The 25,961-nt window shown below is 44.4% G+C and overlaps 7 protein-coding genes across 9 annotated transcripts; 2 read left to right on the top strand and 5 right to left on the bottom strand.

Annotated features, from left to right (window-relative positions):
- Window positions 1-1,725: 1,725 nt before the first annotated feature.
- LOC135675930 (F-box protein 7-like) lies at window positions 1,726-6,743 on the bottom strand. 3 transcript variants are annotated; one of them, XM_065186582.1, is made up of 11 exons: window positions 6,558-6,743; window positions 5,352-5,438; window positions 5,058-5,170; window positions 4,567-4,683; window positions 4,388-4,484; window positions 3,614-3,687; window positions 3,290-3,343; window positions 3,104-3,202; window positions 2,896-2,954; window positions 2,538-2,748; window positions 1,726-2,016 (listed from the first exon to the last, which is right to left on the bottom strand). In XM_065186582.1, exons 1-11 carry the CDS (start codon window positions 6,565-6,567, stop codon window positions 1,957-1,959), a joined length of 981 nt encoding a protein of 326 aa, XP_065042654.1. In that variant the 5' UTR covers window positions 6,568-6,743; the 3' UTR covers window positions 1,726-1,956. The 3 variants fall into 3 exon arrangements, with proteins under 3 accessions (XP_065042654.1, XP_065042655.1, XP_065042653.1); XM_065186583.1 differs by lacking the exon at window positions 6,558-6,743 and adding an exon at window positions 5,769-5,793; XM_065186581.1 differs by lacking the exon at window positions 6,558-6,743 and having other exon boundaries at window positions 5,352-5,469.
- A 1,650-nt stretch (window positions 6,744-8,393) lies between these two features.
- Window positions 8,394-10,963, bottom strand: LOC135675932 (ubiquitin-fold modifier 1-like). The gene is made up of 4 exons (XM_065186585.1): window positions 10,738-10,963; window positions 10,528-10,625; window positions 9,647-9,679; window positions 8,394-8,631 (listed from the first exon to the last, which is right to left on the bottom strand). The coding sequence occupies exons 1-4, from the start codon at window positions 10,824-10,826 to the stop codon at window positions 8,552-8,554; spliced, it is 300 nt and encodes a 99-aa protein (XP_065042657.1). The 5' UTR covers window positions 10,827-10,963; the 3' UTR covers window positions 8,394-8,551.
- Window positions 10,964-11,452: 489 nt separating this feature from the next.
- LOC135675931 (protein RALF-like 34) lies at window positions 11,453-12,087 on the top strand. Its single transcript, XM_065186584.1, has one exon. It carries the CDS (start codon window positions 11,480-11,482, stop codon window positions 11,864-11,866), a length of 387 nt encoding a protein of 128 aa, XP_065042656.1. The 5' UTR covers window positions 11,453-11,479; the 3' UTR covers window positions 11,867-12,087.
- Window positions 12,088-12,769: 682 nt separating this feature from the next.
- On the bottom strand, window positions 12,770-14,989 carry LOC103988277 (exocyst complex component EXO70C1-like). The gene has a single exon (XM_009406825.3). The coding sequence runs from the start codon at window positions 14,855-14,857 to the stop codon at window positions 12,770-12,772; it is 2,088 nt and encodes a 695-aa protein (XP_009405100.2). The 5' UTR covers window positions 14,858-14,989.
- A 711-nt stretch (window positions 14,990-15,700) lies between these two features.
- LOC103988275 (monooxygenase 2) lies at window positions 15,701-17,405 on the bottom strand. The gene is made up of 5 exons (XM_009406824.3): window positions 17,131-17,405; window positions 16,976-17,038; window positions 16,735-16,906; window positions 16,433-16,661; window positions 15,701-16,350 (listed from the first exon to the last, which is right to left on the bottom strand). Exons 1-5 carry the CDS (start codon window positions 17,352-17,354, stop codon window positions 15,821-15,823), a joined length of 1,218 nt encoding a protein of 405 aa, XP_009405099.2. The 5' UTR covers window positions 17,355-17,405; the 3' UTR covers window positions 15,701-15,820.
- A 373-nt stretch (window positions 17,406-17,778) lies between these two features.
- LOC135675929 (protein BYPASS1-LIKE-like) lies at window positions 17,779-19,307 on the bottom strand. The gene has a single exon (XM_065186580.1). The coding sequence runs from the start codon at window positions 19,169-19,171 to the stop codon at window positions 18,014-18,016; it is 1,158 nt and encodes a 385-aa protein (XP_065042652.1). The 5' UTR covers window positions 19,172-19,307; the 3' UTR covers window positions 17,779-18,013.
- Window positions 19,308-22,915: 3,608 nt separating this feature from the next.
- Window positions 22,916-25,479, top strand: LOC135677671 (WAT1-related protein At5g64700-like). Its single transcript, XM_065190041.1, has 7 exons — window positions 22,916-23,171; window positions 23,258-23,320; window positions 23,402-23,518; window positions 24,339-24,591; window positions 24,669-24,827; window positions 25,046-25,197; window positions 25,287-25,479. Exons 1-7 carry the CDS (start codon window positions 22,999-23,001, stop codon window positions 25,414-25,416), a joined length of 1,047 nt encoding a protein of 348 aa, XP_065046113.1. The 5' UTR covers window positions 22,916-22,998; the 3' UTR covers window positions 25,417-25,479.
- Window positions 25,480-25,961: the final 482 nt, after the last annotated feature.

Genomic DNA, 25,961 nt, shown 5'->3' with positions numbered 1-25,961 from the left:
TTTTCTTGTGATTTTTCGGCGTCGAAGTAAAATGTGGAGAGAAAGCAGCTAAAATGCATTCTGGTTTTGGGCCAAGTTTATCATCAGCTCAGTGGTACTATTCACATTCCATGGGCTCTGTTAAGGCCCATCCAACTTCATGCATGGGCTTATTAGTTCAAGGCCGAATAACTAACTTGGGCCGACATCCACTGAGCTCCCGTGGGCCAAGAAGGATGGTTTTTAGTCGTGAAGACTACCACTGAGCTGATGAATTACCCCGTATCTGGCCTGCGATAAAACGCCCCCATGATTTTTTTTAGTCGTGAAGACGAGGATAAAAAAAAAAAAATCAACAAAAGCAAGAGCAAAGGGGAATACATATGAAGGGGCTAATTATATAATATATTTTAACGTTATCGATTTTATCAATGGAAGATACAACACTTAATAACACATACAGGAATTATACAAAAATGATGAGCAAAAATATAATTTCAACATCCCATATGAGATATTTAGACTAATGAGAGGTGAGGCAAAGGTCTTACGTCTTACTAACACAGATGTAGAAAAGCGCGGCACAGTACTAACATAAATGCCTCACTTCTTGTCGACGCAAATGTAGAGTGTCATTGGAGGAGGAAAAGGGAGGATAGCGACAGGATGTGAGGTAACGGGAGAGAAGGAAGAGGATGAAAATGATAGCCACTCTACATTTGTGTTAACAGGAGGTACGGTAAAGGCCTTACATCCTACCGACACAGGTTGAGAGCGACGTCAAAGGAGGAAAAGAATGGAGAGCGATGATGAGTGACGTGACAAAGGTAGAGGAGGAAGAGGATGAGGACAATTGTTGCTTTGCATCATGCATTTGCGTTAATATCACTCTACATCTGCTTTAGTGGGATGAGGCATTTGCGTCAGTGGGATGTAAGGCCTTTGCCTCACCTGCATTTTCGTAGATGTAGAGTGACAACAACGAAAATGCAGGACAATGTAGAGTGGTCATCGTCCTTGTCTCACCTAAGATGTTAAAATTATTTTTTTATTTATCATTTTCATGTATGTATTTGCTATCAAGTGTTATATCTTCTATTGATAAATCCGATAATATTAAAATATATAAAATTATTATTTTTATAATTGATAAATACTTTTAGTTTAGAGATGAGAAAACTAAATAAAATCTATGTACTAATATATAACTAGCTAGCTCCGATAACAAAGGAGAGGAAAGAATTAAAGCGAACATGAAAATAACGAAAAGAGGGACAGAAGAGAAAGAAAATAGAGAGAAAAATCTGATGACTAAGTTGGTTCTTATAATAAGAAAGAAAATTTCATTTATCTAATAAGAAAGAGAATTTATAAATTGTTGACTAACACATGTGGAGAATTGGATATCCGATTCTCTTTTCGGTCAACCAACAAGTTGCCGTTTTGGTAGCTTTCTTTTGCGTGTGCACATGTATATACATCATCAAATCAATTCATGATACCAGTAGTGCAAAGTAGTTTGCCATGTCACACACACAAAGCAGATTCACAGGAAAGCTCTGTAAAATTTGTTTTATTATCGTATCAAATATATATCTATCACGCCGAGCACCCGAGCTAAATTCTTATCCAACAGTATCAACCTCAATCAATCCAAGGATATGGTAAAAGAAGCCAACTTACAGTGATCTTATAGCTGGAGAAAGAGCATGCGCAGGAGAGATTGTAAAGGCAACAAGTCGATAGTTGTGACTACAACCTATTTACAACATATTTCTATTCATCATATTACTGTCTCCAACAAAAGTCCATCACCCAAAGTTAAAAGCAGCCTAATCAATCCAAGGAAATAGTAAGCCGATGTTATGGAGTAGAGGCTGACTTACAAACAAAAAGGACCAACAACATGGAAACCACAAATGATGAATAGCAAAAGGCAATATGTAGTAGTAGTATGCACATAGCAGTATCTGAATGCTAGCCAGGTACGAAGTAATCCATCTTGTCCACAGGAAGATTCAACACCGACGTTTCAGCCTGTGACATGCGGTGAAGACAATTTGTTAGTTCAACACTATTTGCAACATATTAGACAACTTCAGAGGAAGAAAGAGCACAGATATTATAGAGAAATGTTACTGTGCTAAATTTGGCTGGCATGACAAGACAACATGCAAACTCGGAATAAATTAAGATGTCCATACGGTCAGGACATAGCACAATAATCACAGAATGGCATTTTGATGAATGGACAGATTGGCTGCAAAATCAAGAATCTTGGTCTTGGTTCTTAGTAGAAACATAGTATCAAATTCAAAGATTCATCATTCGAATTAGGTCTTTCGACCTTGTTTATGCAACTTTAAAACTGAGACGACATGTTGCGCAATAATAACATGAAAATAACTTGTTACTAGTCAACATAGTTCCCAAGATAAAGCATGCAAACAGAAACTATCATGACAATAAAACTTTACAGCAGAATTAAAATACAAGAAGCACCTACTGCAACAACTGAGTGCTTTATCATAAACTGCAGAATTTGCAAGAAAGAATACCTCTTCAAATGAAACAAACACAAACGGTGTCAAACCCCTTCCGTGGGATATAGCAGGCACATCTGGATCATGTGTCTCATCCTCTTCCCAACCTTCCACGATTCCAAGCATGTCATCTCCGTGGTTTCTTACTTCACTTTCATTTACACCAGTTGTAACAAGCTTCAAGACATCTAGCCGATTGTTTGCCCCTAGAGTTGTACCTCTGAGCCTACAGAAAGCCAAAGAAGTAGATAATACCTTCAACTTGAAGGAGGGAAACCTTTTGGTTTGAGGAGGAGAAACTGTTTAATACTGGCTTTTAATCAAGGAAATTACTCATTGCTAAACTTCAATAAAAACAACTTCATTGTAGTACCTAAGTCGCATTCTCAGCAAAGTATAACGCAAGCCTGGGTATAAGAGAGCAGTTTCTACCTACAAAAAGTCAATAACAAAGTGATATACATAAAGCAGCCAGATAGCAAATTATTGCAAAGAAAGAAAAGGTCACCAAGAAACATCCAATAATGACAGATTTAGAGGATATGCACCAAAGTGTAAGCTTCAGTTAAAATAAAACTAACCTGATCTTCAGTTAAGATATAGTCACCTTTGAAGACACAGTCAGCTTTAGATGCACGATTCATGCATTTAACCACGTCTTTAACTTTTTGTGAAGAGATCTATTAATCAAGAACAAATTATTCATAGCATGACAATCATATCATGAATATAATTCATCATTCCTTGTTACAGTTCAGAATTAAAACCTTGTAGAGGAACTTCCCACTTGGATAAAATCTCAAGTAACGGTAGTAACAAACCTGCAGAGAATAATAAAATAGTTGAGAAACAGAACATAAAGTTCCTAGAAATAAACACAATCTACGAACCATGCTTTTTGAACATAAAGATTCCTGCACCAGTAAACATTTAAAATTCATTGTGTAAAAGGAAAAAAAAATCCTAAAAAGCATGTCAGTACTTTGTAAGCAACAATTGAAATTGATTCATTTTGGTGCCTCCAAAGGAGCCATTAAGATGATGTGTATAAATACAATCACATATCATAAAAGGTTCAGAAAAAAACATACCACATGGACAGGATTTGTAACTTTCCACTCTGCAACCCCTGTACGAATGTAGGTATTCCGGCTAACGTAGAGACCTGATAATATAAGGAAACTTGTAAAACTTTCTGAACCCCAAAAATGATATACCTAAAAACTGAATTTGAACAGATTAGGAGATATTTAAAATTTTAAATGATGAAAAAAGTCATACAAAAGAAGCTGAAAATTTTCTTAACATTGCAAAAAAGGAAATGAACATGCAGTTTCTGTTGAAGGTTTTATGGGAAATGAAATAACTTTTTTATGGTAAAAGAAGTCACTTTTCAAGAATTTAATGCACCTAAGAGTCCGTAAAAGGCATGATGAGGTATGATACATTACAATGGACCAGATTGACACTGTTGATGTATAGATGAAAAAGAATAAACAATAGATAAAGCAATATTTTGTTTTTTGATTAGTTCATAAATCGTGACAAGAGCTCCATCCATATGGATGGGGAAAAGATTGTATGCAGAAAAGGTGGGCACTTCTACTTATACAACACAGCAAATTCACAAATTGCCACTGGCCAGATGAGTCACTACGAAATCATAGACAAAACTGGCAATTTGTAGAGTCAACAATGTACAGATATCAGGATCACAGTCCACAAACATATTTACATACGTACTTCTTTTAAACTGTTTATTAATAAAATAAGATTTATCACAGTACATCAATGCAACTATAAGCAACCACAGTCTATAAGCATGTTTATGGTCACATGTTCATGGTAAAATGTTGAAGCATTACCATCATTTCGAATCCTTGGTCTCCAGACCCACATTTTCCTCCAAGAACCATCATAGAGAGACTGGACAATTCTGTAGTTTGTCTCCACTCCAGAAGCCTTCATAAGCAGGTTTATATGAATCAGTGAAAATCATTCACAAAAAAAACAGCTATCAACTATTTCTGAAAATTACAAGTACCTGCCAAATTTTCAGGCATGCATTGCGCCACAAGTTGGGATTCCGAATAGCGTACCTCCATTTGCGACAAACGCAGGCCGCCCTCCCTAAAGTGTAGGGATTCATTCTTGAGAAAACCTAATTACAACCATCCATATGCAATTCAGTATTATTATTTTCATGACACGAGTTCAAGCAATTGTTTGAGAGATGAGAGCTAATTATGAGCTTGGAAAGAAGTGACAAAAATGTCAGAATGTGATAGAAAACCTACCATACCTATGAAACAAATAAAAATTCAAGTGAAATAAAAAGACGTTTTGAGTTTCTGCATTCTATGATGTATAGACAATATATTATGGTTCTTCGGTGTATTAATAAGTTACTGCAATGACCTCTGATTCTGGCCTTGCTACTTGAACATCTTGTCAACCATAGAGAAAAACAAAGAATGAATTCAAGCAGCATGCCTTGATATATTTTGTGCAATACAGATAGAAACAAAACAGTACCTCCAAGAGCAACTCATCTGGCAAACATCGATGTATCAGAGAAGGATCAGTGAAAGGTGTACTGCTGACACTTCCAAAGGGAGCAACAGGTCGGACCCTATTCCCATATAGATCTGATTAAGAGAACCAAGAACATGAAAACAATTCAGAAAGAAATATACATTCCAATATAATACAGACTTAAATTAATAAAATATCCAAAGCTAATGATAACATAAATTTAAGTGCCATTGGAAACACCATGGAACAACTACAAGGGTTGGACCTGCAGTAAGAACTAGACAATGAACTTACTTAGCCAAGGTCTCTCTGTTCCAACAAATTGCATGGTCCTCAGACGAGAGAATGTGCCAAATTCTGAAGGAACTGGGATGGAAACATCTGCAGAAAAATGCATCATAAATTCAGTAGAGAAGTAACAAACAATGACTTCCACAAAAACAATGTAACTCTTCAAAGATATAAGTTAAATGCTCATATGATTAGAACAATTTTCAAGAGCGACAAAGATAGACAAAGCTAAGGATCCTTCACTTCATTCTAAGGTTGTCACTTAGCAGCATAGAGTTGGTTCCTCAATAACGTCAGATTATTTTTCTCATAAGCAATAACATGAACTTATCATCATTTTTTTTGCTTCTGCACCTTGAACGTTGAAGTACAAGATATATGTATCATTAACACATTGTAAGATACAATCAGTGACTATACCTTGAAAATTTTCAAAATGGAAAGAAAAACCTCTTGTCCTATTAAATGCAACAGTTGATTTTCTAAAGGGTTCGTATGGTATATCTCTGTCAGTTCAACTCAGTCGAGCAGCATCGGAACTCTAACAGTACATGGACGACTAAAAGACCTACACAAAGACAAAGTTCATTCTCCAATTGTGAAGACCTTTGGGTTGATGTTGAAATTTGCTGTCCTTCAATTTCTAGGACAACAATTAAAAATGCTTATGAATACTTCCAAAGCACAAGGAGCCTTACTGAAATAAAGAATAGCCAGATAAAACACGAAGCACAAAGAGAGCTCAACAAGACATCACAGTAAACCAGAAGATGCGTCGATTTCATGATTCAATCAAAAAAAGGAAAAAAAAATCACGAAATCACCCAGACGATCTTCATGTTTTTACATCACAAAAATAATCTAAAAGACAACAGAAACAACCACATGATTGCAAGATCAAAATTATCTTCTTTGTAGAGAGAATCCATACCCAGAAAAACAAACTCCATTTTGACCCACAAAAGAATAACATCGAATCAAACAAACGAAAATTTTCCAAGTTTGAGCCAGAATTCACCTCGCCGCAGAAACGCCAGTCAAATTCCGAAACTATAAAAGCATGATAATACAAAAGAAAGAAAAACGTTTCAAGCCATTCATCTGCGGAAACGAAAGATCTCGATTCGATCACAAACCGGCCGACAGGGAACCCATCGACGAGTAATTAAAAGCGTCAAATAGGAAGCAAATTCGTCTATGAGAATCTACCTGAGGCCATTGTTGGTATCGGCGATCGCTAGGGTTTCGAGGTCCAAGAACGAGACGAGGAGAGAGAGAGAGGAAACCAAGCTACGGAGTCAGACACTCCGCCCTCTCCTCCCGAGAATGACCGCGGAAACAAAGATGTAGTCGGGATCGCTACCGCCCGATTCGAGACGGACGTTTCTGATTCTCTGATTATATCGCGTCCTTGGAATCTCCAGAAGGTGCGGAGTTACGAGGTACTTAACGACGGGCGTTATCACAGCCGCAAATTCAATTACGACTCTTAATCTCCACCCTGCAAATCAATGAGTTGGTGGCCACAGGTGTAAACGGACCCAGGTTAATCCGGAAAAATAACCCGATCCATGTCGAGGTTAAGTGTTGGACCTCGATCCCAAAAAGTCCGATCCGATATGAAGAAAAAGAAAGACACCTCAACCAGATAAAGACGGATGATACTACTGCTATTAATTTCAGCCAATCAAAATTTGACACGTAAAATTCAATCAATACTTTCGCTAGAGATGATAAAAGGAAAATCTCTGGGGGGTCAAAAATGATGTATTCTCTACGAGTATGCATGGACTTAACCATAGGGACAAATCTCTAATGTAATCTTTTACGACAAGTGAGATACAAACATCTTCTACAGTAAAATTGAAATGACATAGGATGTAAATATTTTTTTTTACCTTTTATTAAAAAAAATTCTCATCAAATTTAAATTACTCAAAGACATACAAAATAAGTCGAGTTAGGCCAATTTTGTAAAATCAAATTTATTGTATTCGAACTTTCTTTATTATTATTATTTCTGAGGTATTTGATGTGCATGTCTGTATATCTGAGGTACTAAATATGTCCTGGGAATCACACTGTAGATGACTGTTCTCATCTCTTCCTTCCCACCAATAAAAAATATGGACATGGAATGTTCTAATCCACACTGCAAACACATACCATAGCAGCAAGATCAAGTAGGCACGAAGTGTTCATCTAATAAACAATAGATGTTGCTAGCAATTCTCTTGCTTCGGTATGACAAGAGATTGTGTTGAATTAAGTATATCAATCAATCATGATACATTACTGATAAGGTATATCTTGGACCTTGGCCACATCACGATCAACGCGGCACCACGCCACGGTGGCCAGGTCAGAGGAGTACTACCATGCGTCGAACCGGAATCCGTACCAAGGCACTCCTCAGTACATCCCGTCCCGGAAAGCTCAGGATGACGTTGCCTGGCATTGTTCCGTGCGTTCTGAGACGACGACCGCACAAAGATACCTCCTCGCCCCTCGAGGATCGACCGTCACACCAAACCCGCATACGACCAACCCTCGTACAGTAGTATAAAAACCCTTGACTGACATCTGACCAGAATGATGTAAAAAATAAACAGAACCAAACACTAACTTACTCGTTGAGGGGCCAAAGTCGGTAACCACTAGATGAGGGCCTTTTGTGTAGGAGAGCGACCACCCCCGAGGCACGACCATCCCAACCGAGAGACACCACTCAACATCCCGACGCCAGCATCCTGTCCGACGAGCGTGATCGACCTCAACAACCAACTCTGTCAACCGAAGACTCCCGACATCAACCCGCGAACCAGGCCGTGCTGACTCACCCGCCATGACGCATAAGTTCATCAACAATTACTACTTGTTTATCATGGTCATCCCAAAAGTCAAACAAGTACATGCACAGGAATTGACATGTCGGTGCTTCGAGAATAACTATCATGTTCAACTGATGACCACAAGAAAAATATCCTTGCATTTGGAGTTTTGACATATAGAACAGGTGCAATGAATATTCACTTGCATTCTCGATTGAACAAACAGGGTAACAGTTAAATTTATTAGGATCATGTAAAATGTGATAATCGATGTTATTTATCTTATCATGCGAGGTAGAATAACAAGTTCAGAGAGAAAGCTAATAAACATAATGGCAAACATAAAACCCAATAGCTCTGGATATGGTAGTACTAAACATCCAATAAGCTTCCTCCAACTCTGTCACGAGGTATGAGACGCAACTCTGAGCCATGCTTCAGAAACACATTGCCTGCATATGCACATACATTTCTTATATAAATCAGCAAATGCCATCAAGTTTCAGAGGAAGAATAAGAATAATTGGCCATATCATCATCGCCATACAGATCAATGCATTGATACAAGCTTTATATATAAAAGAGGCCACTCTATGTGCCGATTGGTTGTTCTGAAATCTTCACATGCTTATATGTAACAAAGAGGCAACCATTTATCTGCATTCGTGTACGAGTTGTGTTTTGCCAATACCATGAAATACTTGACATGAAGCAAAAGACATTGTTGCCAAAACAGATACATCATCCCAGGTATTGCACAAGTTCAACAGTTGCATTGCCTCAATTCTATACTGATCAGGACAACTTAAACATAGAAAATAAAATTGACGCTTCCTATTTAGCAATATTCAGTAAACTAATTCCTGCAGGTTTGTTCAAAATATCTTAAAATGTCTCCTTATGCGTTGAAGGGAAGTTAACTAACTTTAAATAATATGTATGAGAACTATCTAGATCCAGCAAATAGTTACAAATATATTTTGAACTGGTGATTACTAGGATCCTAATTCGCCTGTTCACGAAAAATATAAATAGCCCCTTGGTCACCCAATTTTGAAGAATATGGTTATGATTATCTAAATAGCATTCCAATAATCAAGACAGTAAAAACCAAGAGTAACTAGGAGAATGAACACACTTGAAAATCTTAATGGCATGAACCTTTAATGAGTCTTAGTCAAACATTCTTTCACAAATGAATTAAAAGGCTGCAAATTATCGAGCAAAGAGTATCATTCCATCTCTATACCAAACTTGCATCAAATCAAAGCCACTAAAAGGTTTCAAAAGGGATCTCATGATAATGAAAGATAGCTGAGTAAAACATTGATACATGAGAAGCTCAAATTGTGATTGCAACAAAAAAATTGACATGATAACTTCCAACTTAGATTAACCAAAACATAAGTGTCACAGGAAAATTGAGATATTGACAGGTAAGGGTACACAAGGATGGCAATAACATACCAGCACTTTGCTGCGGGTTGATACCCACACCATCTGCAAAGAGGAGGAAAAGGTCAAGACTTTCAAGTACTCCGAACAGATAAATCCAATGCAAAACAAATTACATGTAACATGACGATTAATCACATATCGAAAATGACCAAGACTAAGATTGACTTATAAGGGTCTGACAGGTGTACTATTAACAATTTTAACTAAAGCATTTTAACTAATGGTTTGAGGTTAAACAAAATTGAAAGGTCAATTATCCCATTAAATAAGTGGAAGCTTCATTGAATTGTGAAGCGTTCTCCGTCTTAGGCATAAAAAAGAGATGAGCTAAGTGGAAGATTCATTAAATAATGAAACACACTTGCTAAGCAATTCTGTTTGCCTTCCCTCCATTGACAACATTAGTCCGATGACCCTTCATCGGAGTGACTCACATGCCTAATGCTAGGATTTGATCTGGGTTATGCTGGATCTTGACGAGGACATCAAGCTTTTAACTAGAATAGTTTGTAACACCCCGATTATTGGCTTCGTCTCACATACATCATGCTATGGTTTGATCTGTGAGTTATGTTACGTAACATCATGATCAGTCCCATATTGGAAGTCGATAAGACTAAAATTCACTTGGTATAATGATAGTACTATTAGCAACTTTAACTTAACCATTTTAACCCATTGTTTTGGGATGAAAGAAAAGGGTAGAACCTTAAAATAAGTCTAATTCTGCATAAAGGGCAAATCACCCTTAAAATATATACACGAATTAACCCAAAAAAAGGTTCCAAATCGAATAATTCTCAAAAAAAAAAAAAAAGGCCCCAAGTCTCATCTTTTCCTTCTCATGCGCGGTAGATTAGAATCACAAGCTAGAAAGGGTAGAACTATACCATTGGTAATGATCGCGCTGGTCTGAGGTGGGACCTTGAACTCCTCCGCAGCAAATTTTAGCACAGCGGTAAAGGGTGCCGCCTCCGGGACGCTGAAACTGGGATCAGCACAAAAGATTCAAAGCAAATTAACTAAGGCGTACGAAACCCTAGAAATCGAAGGGGAGAGAGAGAGAGAGACGGTAGGCGGAAAGAGAAAGGAGGACTTACACTTTGTAGGGCAGCTTCGGATCGGAGGTCAAGATCACCTTAAACGAGACCTTTCCTCCGCCTGCACCACCACTTCCTGCCGCTGCCATCTCTCACGCTGCCACGGAGGAATCCCAACGAGGCGCGAGCGCAAGATGTACGATACGAAACGGGGCATCGGCCGATATATGATGTCTTCGACCCGTTATAATAGGTATACCGAAACCGTTGTAAACAAATCGTTATGATTCGATCCACGTCAAATTTTTATATTCTCATTTCATGTGATGTAGGGTTTTTACTTCGGTAATAGATACATTCCTATCAGTTACCCTTATCATGATTTGGGAAGACACTTGGGGCCCATAGCTTACGACCAGTGGGTCCGTACACTGTCACTCTAAGTAGATGGCGTGGGTAAATGTACGATTTTATGATGCTGTTGGGCATTAATATTTAGTAGCATTCACTGCCCGGAATCGGGGCCACCTTCGGAGGCCGCGGTTCTCAGGTCCCATCCAGATCCCCTACGACATCTCAGACACCAACATGACTAACGACTGGGATCTCGTTTTCTCCTGCAAAGGGCCCCAAGTCATCCACCACTAGAGGCAAAGAAAACCCGTTGATCCCAAACATGCGATCCACTCACCTCTGCCAAATCCAGCTGTCTTCATGCGATGTTCCACGAGGCCGCTCTGTGTCACTCACAGGCTCACCACAAAAAGAAGACCACACCACGGTTTGATTCATTGCTCCAACAATGGATCTGTGCAAGCTTCTCCTCCTGACCTTCCTCCTCGCCAATGCAGCGACCTCCATTGTCGAAGCCCAGGCGGAGGACGCCGGGCTGAGCCTCATGAGAGAAGCCATGGACTGGCCTTCCTCCTTCCCCTTCGCTCCCCAGGAGGAGGCGGAGGAGTTCTACGGCGAAGGCATCGGAGAGGACGAAGTCAGCAAGGACGCGAGGAGGTCACTCTTCTGGCACCGGATGCGCTACTACATCTCCTACGCCGCGCTCTCGGCCAACCGCGTCCCCTGCCCGCCCCGCTCCGGGCGGTCCTACTACACCCACAACTGCTACAGGGCCAGGGGACCCGTCCACCCTTACTCCAGGAACTGCGAGGTCATCACCCGCTGCAGGAGGTGATCGTGATGCTGTTTACTGAAAGGTTTCTGCATCTCTACATGTGTGTCTGCTTTAATGCCAACCCTCTCTTCTAGCTGCATTGCTGCGACGGCAATGTGTATCATCCAACTACATATATGTGTGTATGTGTCTTGGTAGATTTGGCTGTATGGCTCGAGGACTCTGGAACCTGATAAATATGCAGTTGATCTTTGGAGATTATGAAATGGCTGTTGTTCTTATGCTATTTCTTACTCTTCGTGCTTGTTAGATCTGTTAATCTGTCAGCGCTATTTTCCTTGAAAGTTAATGGGAGACGGTACGGATTCATGTGGAGATCATCCTGACCTGACTATGATCTTTAGTGGATTCTGACTCCATTTTGGTAAAGCTTGTGCCGTGTTTGATAGATCTGGAATGACATTATGATGTAGGCATGGGCTACTGAAACAATACACTGCAGAAAGCTAAAGTTTTGGACATGGAGACTGTTCTTGTCCTTTTTTTTTGGTGTTTGCATTGTCTAGTTCTTGCATGGTAGCCCGTGAACTGGGTTGAGATCCTAAACATCACTCGTGATTGCAATCACTGCAGTCCATGCTATATTTCCTCACATGATTACAGTGCATATAGATCTCCCTATTCTCATGATGCGGCTACATGAACAATTGGATTTCTAGTATCTGTTCCTCTATTACCAGACGATCGAAATCTACATTTACATCTTAAATTCAATGAAGTAGTTCTTGATTCTTTAAAATCTAATTGACTGAAGTTGCTTTCGATTTGTTAAAGATTTAGATTACATGGGGTGGCAGTATCTAACTCTAACAGAGTTGTTTAGGCAATAAGGAAGACGAACAGTAGCACGAAAATTAAGGTTGGGTAGTTTGAGAATCTCGCCACCCCCCCCACCCCCCCCAATCATGGCCTCCTCTTGCTTGCGGTGGAAGAAGGGTTGCCGTCGAAGAGCTCGTCGATCAAGGTCTCGAGGTCATCCGGGCCGAACTTGATGTACTTCTCGGTCTGCCGCCCCGGGTCGAGGTACTGCGAGAACCTGCCCAGGAAGGAGCGGTAGGCGGGCACCACCACTGCCGACACCGACACCCTCAGCTCCGACTGCAGCTGCTCGTCGCTCACCACCCACGAGCTCTGTGCCTTGTGGGTCTCCTCGATCATGGCGTTGAAGCTCTTGAACCGCTCCTTGAGCACCGGCTTCGCGACGCTACCCTTGGCCTGCAGTCCATCGTCTCGCAGGCAGGCCAGCACCCTCGACCACGTCTCCCGCTGGTAGTTCTTGTGGTACTGCCGCAACTCCGACGACCGCTTCCGGTACCACGTCTCCCCCAGCAGCTGATGGATCTCTGGCGACCCCTTGACCTTCTTCGCGATGTACCTCCCGTTGTTCATCAGGAAGATGTTGCACAGCGCTTGATCCTTGTAGAGCCTTGATTTCGACTCCAGGTTCGAGTGCAGCAAGTTCATCGCCTCCATTAATTGAGCTGCGAATGGATTATGGCCCTCGCCGTTGCTACCGTTCCGGCCATTGCCGCCTCCCCGAGCAGCCTCGCCGTCCGCCGCACAGGATGATGTCTTCTCGGAATGTTTGTGCTCTTTGAAGACCTGCTCCAACGTGTTCTTGTACTCGCAGGCGTACTTAAGGTAGTTCATGACGTAGCGAGTGAGAGGGTGGACTGCGCCGCCCGGCACAGGGGTCTTGCTGCTGTCGGCCTTTATCGAGCTCTCAAGGTCGCAGAAGATGCCGACGGCGGCCTCCCCAAGACGACACCGCACCGAGGCGATCTCCGCCTTGGGGTCCGCGATAATGGAGGACTCGTCCTGCTCGGCCCCCTCCGGTAGCAGGGCGTCCACGGCCGGCGTCACGTCGCGCAAGGCCTCGTAGATGTCGAGCACTTTAAAGAGCTTCTCGGCCGAGCGTTTGGTCATGGAGACGGCCTCCGCGAAGGTGATGAGCTGGACGGTGGCGCCACGGGCGAAGCGGCGAAACAGGCGATCGGAGACGGCGGGGTGACCGGCGAACACGGCCTCGCAGAGGTCGCGCTCTGCGGCGAAGGAAGCCGTGATGGTGTGGCGGAAGGCCTTGATCCACGTCGCGATCTCGCTTTGCAGCGAATCCCAAGCCCTCTTGAGCACGTCTTCGATGCTGACCTTGTCGAAGCCGAGGCTCGGCAAACCCGCCTCGAAGGCATTGTGCCGAGCGATGGCGAACAACTGACAGCACTCGATGTCATACCCGGCGGAGATCATGGCGTCCGCGATCCCGTGCAGCCTCTCCACGGTCTCCGGTGGATACGGCGGCCGAGACTCGCCGGAAATGGACTCCGACGAGGGCCGTACACTGCGGTCGGGATCGTGATTGAGGCTAAACGACGGCTGCCGCTTGGCCTTCAAGCTGATGCTGCCGGCATCATGCTTTGCTCTGGGATCTTGAAGCAATGAGTGGAACTCGTCTTCGAGGAAGCACATGGCGTGGTGGAGAACGCCGCCGGCTCGGTTCATCGCCTGGTTATACCTGGTGTCCGACGAGAACCTCGTCACCGCCACCGTCAGCTTCGACACCCTGCCGATCGCATCAAGAAGAGGGAATTCGTCATTGTCGGAGCACCATTTAGCCTCGCCGCTTTCGTACCTACCGATCTCCTTCTCCAACAAAGTGACGAACCGTTCGACGGTGGGTTCAGGGATGTCCGGCGGCTCGCGGCTCTCATCTCGGCCGTCTTCTTCAACAGAGAGAAGAACGGTGAGGAATACATCGATGTTCTCGGAGATGAAGAAGAAGCTGGCTTGCGGCTCCTCAGCATTGCCTGCTATGGGCTTCTCCTCGGTTTCCTCCTCTTCTATCGTGTCCACACCATGCGTCACTCTCTTCCCATACTGCTCCAGCTTTAAGGATCCCAGGGAGAGGTTGCGGTCGATCTCGTGATGCTTCTCATCGCGACTGGCGGTGAAGCTGCTGGACTTCTGTGCAAGACGAGGTTGATTTCCCTCCATCAATGGCCACCTCTCCTATTTGATGTGTTCTTCGTCTCAAGAACCAAAAAGAAGATTAAAACTGACTAGAGGCAAAGTAGAAGAGAGAAGGGTGGTGCAGAGAGAGAGGAAAAGGAGGAAAACAGAGGGTGTCAACGATGAACCCAAGCAGAGGAGGGATAAGAAAAGGGTGGCGGAAACCGAGGAGGAAGCGTGAAGGAGGTTTGAAATGGTCATTAATTGCACGAGAGACAGAAAGAGAGAGAGGTAGCAAATTAAGCTAATTGGACTAAGTCTCCTTTGGTTGTCTCTACACACGGCAAAAGTTGGAGCCACGTAAATATAGCAGCCATGGTTTAGACGTGTCTGTTGGTACGCATGTGGGAGTAAACAATAGCATTAAGGATGGTCTCAAAGTATATTAACCAATGGTTAGTTTAGTAGATAATTATAGATAGACTTGTTTTATGTCATAAAGAACAAGAAGTGGCTGCCCTGCTTTTTTCAGGGGGATATGATTCTGGACCCTACTTTTTTTTTGCGTTGACTTTGCAAAGCATTTTCATAAATATTTGTAATGTATAAATTTAGCTTTACAGCATTCTTTTTACTAATTTAAGTTATTAGTTCTTTTAGTAATCAATTCTTAATTATTTTTTTTATTCAAACAAATCTTAGAATCTTTTGTTATAATTTTTTTTTAAGATAAAAATATGAGAATTTGTAAAATGAATAGTTATCAATGGTGCATTTGATGCACCATTGCGGCCTTATATTTACACAAACAAAATATCTAATTATCTCAAAATGAATAGTTATCATGACCATGATCAAGTGCATGGCATTTCACAAAGAGACAGTGAGTGGTGAATGAATGAAGCCATCCTTATTTGTACATCACATAGCTATGATGTTATTAGTCAACAGAGAGCAAATTGATAGGAGCAACAGCTCCATCATTGTAACGTCGACGGCAAGGGTCTGCTACTCCGCTGGCAGCAAATCCCCACAGTCGTATTGATGGACGGCGAAGAAGATCCTGGAATGGAGAAACTTGTAGTAGATGTTACGCCGGAACCACTCCACCGACGATCGCCACACTCCGGCGTTTCCTCCCTGCTGCACCCACCCGGAAAGGTAGGACGCGGCGATCAGCCACGTGGCGCGCCACCGCCGCTCCCGCACGTAACTCTCCAGCCCCGCGGCGAGCTGGCCCCGGGACCGTGCCCCGGCGAGGTTCCGCGCGAGCACGATGGCGTCCTCCAGCGCTGTGCACCCGCCCTGCGCGAGGTCCGGCGTCATCGGGTGCATGGCGTCACCGGCGACCGTCACGCACCCCTTGTGGATCCGGCCCAGCAGGACGTCCCACGGGAGTCGGAAGACCAGCGGTGCCCAGCTCAGGGTGGCGAGGTCGACGTGGCGCACCACCATTTGGAACTCGGGTGGAAAGTCGATGGCAAGCTTCTCCGTCACTTCCGCCAGGATCAGCTCGGGGTCTCTTTCTATCTCTTTCTCTGCATGAGTTCGTGAAGAATCAGAGAGAGAGAGAGAGAGAGAGAGAGAGAGAGAGAGAGAGAGAGAGAGAGAGAGGGTTGCCTCTTGCAGTGGAGGGGTGGGTGATGAACCAGTAAAGGTCGTTGCTGTTAAGAGGAGCAAACCCAGCCCTCTTGTCATCAATAACGTACTGCGCGGCTCCGTTCTTGAGCCCATGGCCTTCAGGAAACACCGCAAGGCCTCGGACGGCCGACCGACCGGAATGAACCGGCTCACTGAGCCCCAGCCACCGCGCCACCACCGAGTGCACACCGTCACAGCCGATCAGCACCTGCACATCGATCACGAGATCGTATCATGTGACTGAGATCATTCAAGTGCAGTAACAGAGTCGACGCATATACCTTGGCTTTGACGACGGATCCGTCATCCAAGTGCACGGCCGTGACAGACGACGACGCGTCTTGATCAATGGAGGTTATCTTTGACGAGAACCTTATGGTTCCCGGTTTCAGCTCCTCAGCAAGCGTCTCTAACAGATCCTTCCGGTGCACTATTCGAGTTGCCGTGTCACCCCTGTGAGTTCAACGCACAACACCTTCAGGTCGATCTGCTTCAAGCTTAACGGTGGTAAGAAACGAGTACCTCTGCGACCGGGTGAAGGGCACCGCTTGAATTGATCCGGTGGGGAGGTCTGTGACAACCGCTCTGGGAAAGCAGTGACAATTCACGGTCATCATATGTTAGTAGTGCTGAAGGTGTTCGGAGAAATAGCATGAACAGAAGAAGCCGAGGCATACTTTGGGACGGTCGGACAGGAGGGAAGGAGCTTGTGGGCGACGCCGAGGACCTCGAGCGCGCGCCAAGCGTTGGAGGACAGCCCTATGGCCGCTCCGGTGGCGCGGAGCTCAGGGGACCTCTCCAGGACCAGGGTCTGCAGGCCCACGATCTTGAGCGCCACCGCCGTCGCCAGCCCCGCGATTCCAGCTCCCACGATCACCACCTCATGCTGCTCTTCCTCCATCACTAGAGAGTATCGAAACCTGGTGCAGCTGACGATGCCGTATGGCCTGGTTATGTATGTGTGTCCGAGGAAGGAAGTCGATCACCACTGGGCTACGTCTCCTGGGGATTCAACATAAGTTTCCGCAGGCTGATCTTGACTAGAACCTTTGAACACAACGTAAGATGTTTTTCTTCTTCCCAGACTCTTCCACATCACTCTCTCCTCGGAATCACGAAGCTTCTGCTAGTGATTCGATGTTTGCGGAGACGCAAGTGCTGATCCAAGAAATGTACCCTTCTGTTGACCGATTGTAATGCCCGTGCAAGAATTCTATGGAAATATAAGTCAGCCAAATTTTGAGCCTTCATGCCAAACATCGATTCATCGCCCAGCGAATAGAAAATTTTGATGCATTATGTCCGAGAATGGTAGTAGATTTGGATGAACCAAAAAAAAATGTACACCGAAGACACTATAATATAACATAACAGCGTCATCATGATCACAAAATTCGACCTTTTCTATTTTACAGAACGTAAGTTGGTAATTTCAACAGCACTACCAGCAGAAATTTGTTTGCAGGAAGAAGAAGGCATGCGCTTCTTCTGTTTCCACATGCAGCTTGGAATCCACACCTATAATAGTTCCACTTCAGAGGAGATCTCGACGTGATGATCTCATTCGGCATCGTTCAGTGTGCCATCCACCCGCTCGCTGCGGCTTCGTACGATCCGAAGGAATACTTCCCTGAGCTGGCGCTCCAGGGGATCGAGGCCGTCCTTCAGAGCCTCGCAGACTTGGGCCAGCTCCTGCACCCCCTGCCTGAGCTCTGCCTCCGTGTCCTCCGCCATCGGGAACCCGACGGCGTCCATCAGGTCCAGCAGGTGGTGCACGCATTCCTCGATGTGGTGAATCTCCTTCAACAGCCCGACGGAGTTCTTCCTGTCCTTCTTCTTGGACTCCTCCATGATCCTCTCGTGGAGCGACGTGATCGGGGCCGCCCACGGGAAGCTGCGCGGGATGGAGAAGTGGACCTGGAGACCGCGATCCTGGCACGGGATGGCGGCCACGAGTGCCCACATCACGAAGAGGAGCACCGAGCTCATCGTGTACACCGGCACGGCGATGACCTCGTGGCCTCGAGGCGCGGCCATGTTGCTCCCGATGGCCTGCAGCTGCCGCGCCGCGGACCAGGACCGGGAGATGCTCCAGGAGCGGGAGCGGAAGTGGGCGCTGCGGTCGTTCGACGAGGAAGATGACGAGCCTCCGTTGCGGCCGAAGGAGAGGTTGCGGTGGGAGAGGACCGAGCCGGCGTCCTTGTCGTCGAGCATGAGGATGGCGAGTTCGATTAGTGCCTTCTTGGCCCGGCGGAGATGTCCCTCGCCGAGGGGCCGTTGCTGCGGTCCGAGGGCCTCCAGCACGATCTCGAGGTGCATTCGCCAGTGTCGGATCTGCTCGATGCCATCGCGCACGGCGTTGCAGATGTCAAGCGCCTTCACGGCGCGGTCGAAGAAATCGGATACGAGGCGGTCGACAGGGTCCGATGGGCAACGGTATCCGAAGAGGATCATGCGGAACTCCTCCTGGCACATGAGGAAGGTGTCGAGGAGCCGCCGCACCCAGGAAATAGAGAGGACGTCGTCATCCCCGGACGCCAGGTCCTGGAAGAGGTCGGCGATCTGGCGCTGGAAGGCGACAAGCTCCCTTTGCTCTCCGCCGGCGTCGTGGCCGTGGAAGTAGGCGTCCATCAGTGGCTGGTCGCGCCGGAAGCTCAGGATAGAGAGGGCGCCGAAAGCGAAAGGAGCCGATGATCCTTGCAGGTCGGCAGGGGGCATCGTCGCACCGTCGAATCCCCCCAAAACCGAAGCCAAAAGAATCAAAACGACCAACGAATGTGATCAAATTAGAAGGCCGAAACGCGGGGAAAGAGAGAGATCGGAGGCAAGGAAGGGAAGTCGATTCAAAGGTCTTCCAATGGCGGATGCTCGAAACCCTAGTTTTGTTGGATCGCCGTGGGCAAAGGGATCGTCTCGTCCTCGGGTAACAACCACAAGATTATTCCTTCTTAATCGTGCTTAATTCCTTAATGGTCGGTTAAATAGGAGTTAATTAACCGCATAGAGAAGGGTCTCCCGTGACACTCGACACGGGCGCGACACGGTTCAGCCACGTTAACTGTAGACCGCCACCCTTAACGGGCGTCGTTATTAGAAACAGACCGCTGTGATTCGAAGTAATGCCATTTAACGGCTGAGATATCGTCGCATACGTTATCTTCGCGGGACTCGTCGCACGCGTTGGGCGGAACGGACGGAGTCCTGGTCATCGGGAAAGATGTGATTTGACTAAAATACTCCAGACCCTTTTGCTCGACGTAGGGCACCATCGAAGGGCATAGTGGACAATTCAATCGGTACCCCGGGCGATGCGAAGTAAGAATCGGTGACCACGATAACGTTGGGGGGACGACTTAACCGATGAGGTGAGAGTGGACCCCGATGGGTTGCGTCCCACAGGACGAGAGGTCAGCGGATCGTCCACGTCATCGTCGGAAGGAAGACAGAAGTGCTTCCGCTCGTATTTGAACTGACCCCTTCCGCTATCCATTTTCTGATTCGGCCTTATTTGTGGGGGCTCCTACGACGATATATTTAGTCGTTGTAATGGCTAATTAAAGATAGATTCGTTCGCCGTTGACTGTCCGATCTTGCGTCGGTGATGAGTGATGCTCATTAGAGAGAGAGAGAGAGAGAGAGAGAGAGAGAGAAGAGAAGAGATTCGTCCAAGAAGATGTTCTTCCTCTCTTCGTCCTCTACTGTTCATTGCAGACAATCTATGATGGCTAACCCAGCTTTTTGATCTGCAAATCCCAAGCCCGGCCCGAATGCCTTTAATCTCTCTCTCTCTCTCTCTCATCTTCCTTCTCTTCTTGCACTTGTCTTCATGCCTCGTCCTTGTTGAGTAGCGAAATGGAGAATGGGTTGAATGTGAATAGCGCTGATGAGTGTTCATCAGAATCCAAAAAATATATAGATTTTATAGGTTTAAACCATTTTGTCCCTTCATCTGAAGGTTCTAACTGAATCAATGCTTTTAATTTGTCTGCTATATTAGTGAATTATAGAGTCAAGCTCATGGAGAAAAGTAGTGTATATAATACATCTGCTGAATATTTAGTATCTCAGATTCATCTGTTGTGGAATTTCTGTGATCTGCATTACTAAGTTGATAAGAAAAAAAATCTTGGCAGCACTGTCTTGGTTAATGCATCCACCTGTAAGCTGTGGAAGGATTCAGAAAGAGAAATGAGAAGATCATCTCCGGTGCACGCATGTCAGCTAATGTGGGTGCTACAAAGCCCATATCACTTGTTGTTGCCATTGTAGTAATAGTATCGATGACGATAACAGCTGCATGTGGTGGTATCTCGCATGACTTGAGCTGTCTCTCTTTCTAACTCTTCTTCATGCTTCTTTCTTTTTCCTTGGACAGCAGTGTTGGGCATGAAGAAGAACTCCAATCATGGTGGCCGATGTGCTCCAAAACGACTACTCTCTCAGTGCCACTGGATATTTAGCAGCAAGGGTTGCCAAGATTAGAAACAAGCAGGTGAAAGTAATGGAGATAACTCCTTGCTGCAACCTCGACGCACCACCAGCCCAGCAGAATCAAACACATCGCACCTTTTGGAATTGGGTCTCATGCGCCACCCAAGCACATGGATCATGTCGAATCGGGTCTCTTGCGCCACCCAAGCACATGGATCATGTCGTCTTTAACCTTCCCGAATTGTGTATGTGATCATCGTCTTCATGTTGTCAGTCGTCTTGTTGGAGGTGCTTCATCATTGATGCTTGACTCTGAGACCAGAAGGTTGGGGGAGGGGCACCTGAGCTGTTGTCGGAGCTGCGTGATGCGAATCTGGCGGCCATGTCGCGGACAAGTCGATGCTGTTCAACAGCAGCACCGTACTAGGATCAGGACCAGACGAAGAAGATGAAGAAGCTGGTGAATTATAACAGGGACAGCCAAACCGAAGCCAGCCACTATCTTCGACGCCGACGGCCACGATCGACGTCCCACTTCGGATCTGGCCGCTCGATTCGATCACGTTGAGGAAAACGTCCCCCTCCGCAGTGGCCGCAGCTGTTGAAACCCGTGGTTGTCTCCTCGTGCAGCACTGTGTGGTGCGGATCACGATTGCGATGGGTGCGTCGAGATGCGTTCGTGATCCCGATCGGCGATGGTGGTGATGAGTGCTGTGCATCATGATCATGGAAAGGTGCACACACTATGTAGTGGTGCGAACGAGTTAGTGGCTAGCTAAGGCATGTAGGTCCAACCCTAGTCGAGAACTTACAAGCTTACATTATTTAGGGGCTGCATCGATGTTAGTTGTCATCATATATGATGAGAATATGGTAATGACACATCTTTTTCAGTTGATCGCCACTTAAGCTTTGTAGTCTGATAGAGATCTCAGAGTTTGATGCTGTGACAATGTTAGGAGTTTTGCTGCGATGGTTTGCCAGTTGACCACTTACTACTACCAGTCTGTCATTAGTCTTCTTCTCCACCACTCAAACTCAAGCTTCGGGCAATCCAAAAGGAAGGCCTCTGATTCACACACCTTTCACATTCCTCTGGCACTTGTGTGGACAGATCTAATGAGTCTTCTTCTTTGCAGTGGAGCTGGTCTAGGTAGCTGCTTTCACCTTGGTCTGTAGCAGCTTGGCCAGTTCCATGAATGGTCCATATACTTTTTCTTGAAGAACATTTTCTTCTTTACTGAAAAGCTTTCTTGATAAAGAGAGAAGAATCCTGCCTTCTCATTTCTCTTTTCTGTCTTCTTCCTTTTAGTTTATCTGTAGGATATCAAACCATATCAACCTGATGCCTTGTGCACCAGCATCAATGATATATTTGAGAGAGAGGGTCATAGCGGAGCAAAGACTAATATGATGATGATGATGATGATGTAAACTAAAGTCGAAGAAGCAACTTTGTGTGGCAAAATCCACGTCGAGAATTGGGCTTAAGCTCCGATCAGCAGATTCCAATTCTAAAAAATAACCAGTTTTGCGTAGTAATCGCAATGATCGATGCACTTAAAAGAGGAAAGCTTGCAGCTGCAGTGCTGCTCAGGTGCTGCGACCCACTATGTTTTCTGAGTTCATGTCCCACAAAGGTACCAAAAACTGTGAGCCATCCTACCATGTGGTGCATTATAATCACACTCCTTTGTCTGCGATGCTGTCACAGCCATGATCGCCGGCTGCTTTGGACTCAAGCAGGAGTAATTTGGCATGAAACGTGATAGCTAGAACAGTGCTTCCTATCTGCTTATCATCTGTAGCAACATATCCGGGCTTTCTGTGCTTTCATTCTCCGAATGCTGCTGGACGAGAAAAATGAAGGAAATCTAATAATTGAAGCAAAGAAAATTTGCAAGTGATTAGAACAAGTAAATCTATCGATGGGATTTAAGTTGCTCCGAAGGCGTTTTCAAAGCAGCGAAAATGCTGTGCACATCACAGATATACAGTCGAAGTGGGTCCTTCCAGCGCTCCTTTTATACAAAAGGATGACACCCATCTCACTTCCACCCACCTCTTCTCCGAGCGCTCCATCCTTGAAACTGTGAGGCAAAAGCTCGAGAGTCATGGCAGCAAACAAGCCATATGTTGCCGCAGTTCTCATACAACTTGCGTATGCTGGGTTCTATGTGATATCAAAGGCTGCTTTCGACAAGGGTATGAGCACATATGTGTTCATCTTTTATCGGCAAGCTGCTGCTTCTGTACTACTCGCGCCGATTGCAGTCATCTTTGAAAGGTGGAAATGTATCGCGATTTGAACTTGTTCCGAAATGTTTCTCTTCTTTCTTTAGCTGCAGACTTCATGTTGGTTATTGATTTCAGGAAAAGCTCTCATCCGCTGACCTTTAAGATATCATTGAAGCTGTTCTTGCTTGCATTACTTGGGTATGTTCTTGATCTGGATAAGCTGCTGCTGGTTTCTGTCAGTATAAACCCCCCATGTAATGTTGATTTGCTTCATTTCAGGATTACTTGGAGCCTTAACGTGTATAACATCGGTCTGAAATATACTTCAGCATCAGTGGCTTCGGCGGCTACAAACTCCATCCCAGTGTTCACCTTCTTCTTGGCTGTGCTCCTCAGGTTTGTGACTCTTGTACCGACTTTATCTGCTTACTTAGAAAGACAATACTAGAATTAAAGAGAGATTCAAATATTTTCAGCAGACAAGAGGAGGATCAAATTTCATTATGCTAGATATCGATCTTTTCGACTACTTTTCTTTATTGCTGAAAATTTCCAAATAGAAATCTTACGGCCAATGGCAGAGCCTTTTGCTGTTCTTGTTGGAGTAAGCAATACATTTGTCTGAAGAAGAGATTGACTTAACATGGAAATGGAGTGAACGCTGCAAAGTTTCTAATCACCTATCTATGTGAATCTCATTTGATGGAATCAGAAAGCAGGCATATAAGTTGACCGATCATTCTCTTTCTCTCACTTCTCACGAGTTGTCATCGTTGATAGAACATTTGCATCAAACTGTCAAACCTAAGGATCCGACAAACTTGGATGAGGCACTTTAATCACTGGCTTAATGTGCAAGCATTGGTTGTGATTCATTTTGTTCACTGCCTTTTTTGTCACTTTGATGGAAACCTACATGGAAACCAATGAGAAGATTCAGTCTTCTCTTGTCATAATAATGGATAATGTACAGTATCAAAGAGAGATGGAATCCTACATGGAAGTTTGAGAGCCTCGAGCAACTCAAATGGCTATGAGTGAAATGCATTCATCTCTGACAAAAACTCTCTCTCACACTGATTTCTAAATGTTCTTAAAAATCATACATCATATTCAGTGGAATCAAGCTCTGTTTCCAAAGCTTCATGGTCGATTTTGAGGTACACAGACATACATGTGGTTTATAATGCATGATTTGTCCAACTTTGCTTTCCAGAATGGAGAGCATCAAAATGAGGAGCCTCTCAGGAATATGCAAGGCAGTGGGGGTAACAGTATGCTTGGCTGGTGTGGTCACCATTGCCTTGTACAGAGGCCCTTATATCCATCCCTTCAACCTCCTCCCCCACCATGGCCACAGTACAAGCAACCAAGATCATGCCCTGGCTCATTCCAAGGCCACCTGGATCAAAGGATCCTTCTTCATGATCATCGCCAACTTAACCTGGTCCCTGTGGTTAGTCTTACAGGTATCCATGACACACATTGCACTATTTAAAGACAGCAATATAGGAGTGTTTGATACCAGCCCACATCTCTTTGACAGGGGATTGTGTTGAAGGAGTACCCCTCCAAGCTACTTTTCACCACTCTCCAGAGTCTCTTCAGCACCTTTCAGTCTCTCTTTGTTGCAATGGCATTTGAGAGGGATAGCACAAAGTGGAAGTTGCATTTGGACATGGGCCTACTTGCTATTCTCTATTGTGTAAGCATTCTCAACACTGCAAATCTTTATCTTATCTAATCCTAGTGGATGAAACCTTTTTATTGGTGAACACGGTCTGATGGCCTCCCCAAGAAAGAGAGATTCTTTGGTGAATTATCCTTTTGGAAAGGAATTCGCTGGACAGAGCAAGAAAAAGCATTATTGGTGTCAATTGGATTCGATCGTCACTAATGAATTCTACTTTGATTGCATGGCAGGGGCTTGTCATAACAGGAGTTTCTTTCTACTTACAGAGCTGGTGTATTGAGAAGAAAGGCCCTGTTTTTGCTGCAATCTTCACACCATTAGCTCTTGTTTTCACCATGTTATGTTCAACTATTTTCTTAGGGGAGATGATTTATCTTGGAAGGTGAGCTCTTCATGCCTGCTTTCATTCTGTCTTTGGAATTCACCATCCAATCTATGTGATCTAATCCTTTGTCATCATTTTGATTTCAGTATCATAGGTGGAATCCTAATGGTTGGCGGCCTTTACTGTGTTCTATGGGGCAAGAGTAAGGAAAGCATGACTTGTGAGGTCTCAATTGAAGATGGAAAACCACCTGTGCAGGAGAAGGAATCAACATGAACTAAACCACTTTGATGTTGTGTTAGCAACAAGTGATGCAAGCCTTTATCATAGTATTTGTAGTTATATATATATATATATATATATATATATATATATATATATATATATATATATATATATATATATATATATATATATATATAATATGTACTTATTTGGAATCTGAAGTTATAATGTGTTGACACTAACAACAATCCCTATTAATCTTCTCATGTAATAGATGCATATCAACATCATCATCTAAAGCATATGACATATCAACAGCACTGCAACTACAGGTGTCTGCAACCAATGCCACCACTGAACTCCCATCTCTTTGTTGCTAATTATCTCTGAAAAGGAAGTCAATATTACATCACTCACAGATATAAAAAGGAAAAAGGTTAGTATAATTAAAGCAGAGATAGAAAGAACCTTTCATCACTCCCCACCCAAAGCCTAATGGAATCAGCCGAGGTAAAAGCTCTGTCGACGTCTAAAAGCTCTGTTTCTTCTTCAACGGCAGTAGCAGAAGCTCCTTTCAATCCGGTAGCAGCACTTGA

Source organism: Musa acuminata, chromosome BXJ1-6 (assembly GCF_036884655.1).
Source record: "Musa acuminata AAA Group cultivar baxijiao chromosome BXJ1-6, Cavendish_Baxijiao_AAA, whole genome shotgun sequence".
Taxonomy (NCBI): Eukaryota; Viridiplantae; Streptophyta; class Magnoliopsida; order Zingiberales; family Musaceae; genus Musa; species Musa acuminata.
Note: the sequence above shows the minus strand (reverse complement) of the source record. Positions and strands in the feature narration are given on the sequence as shown.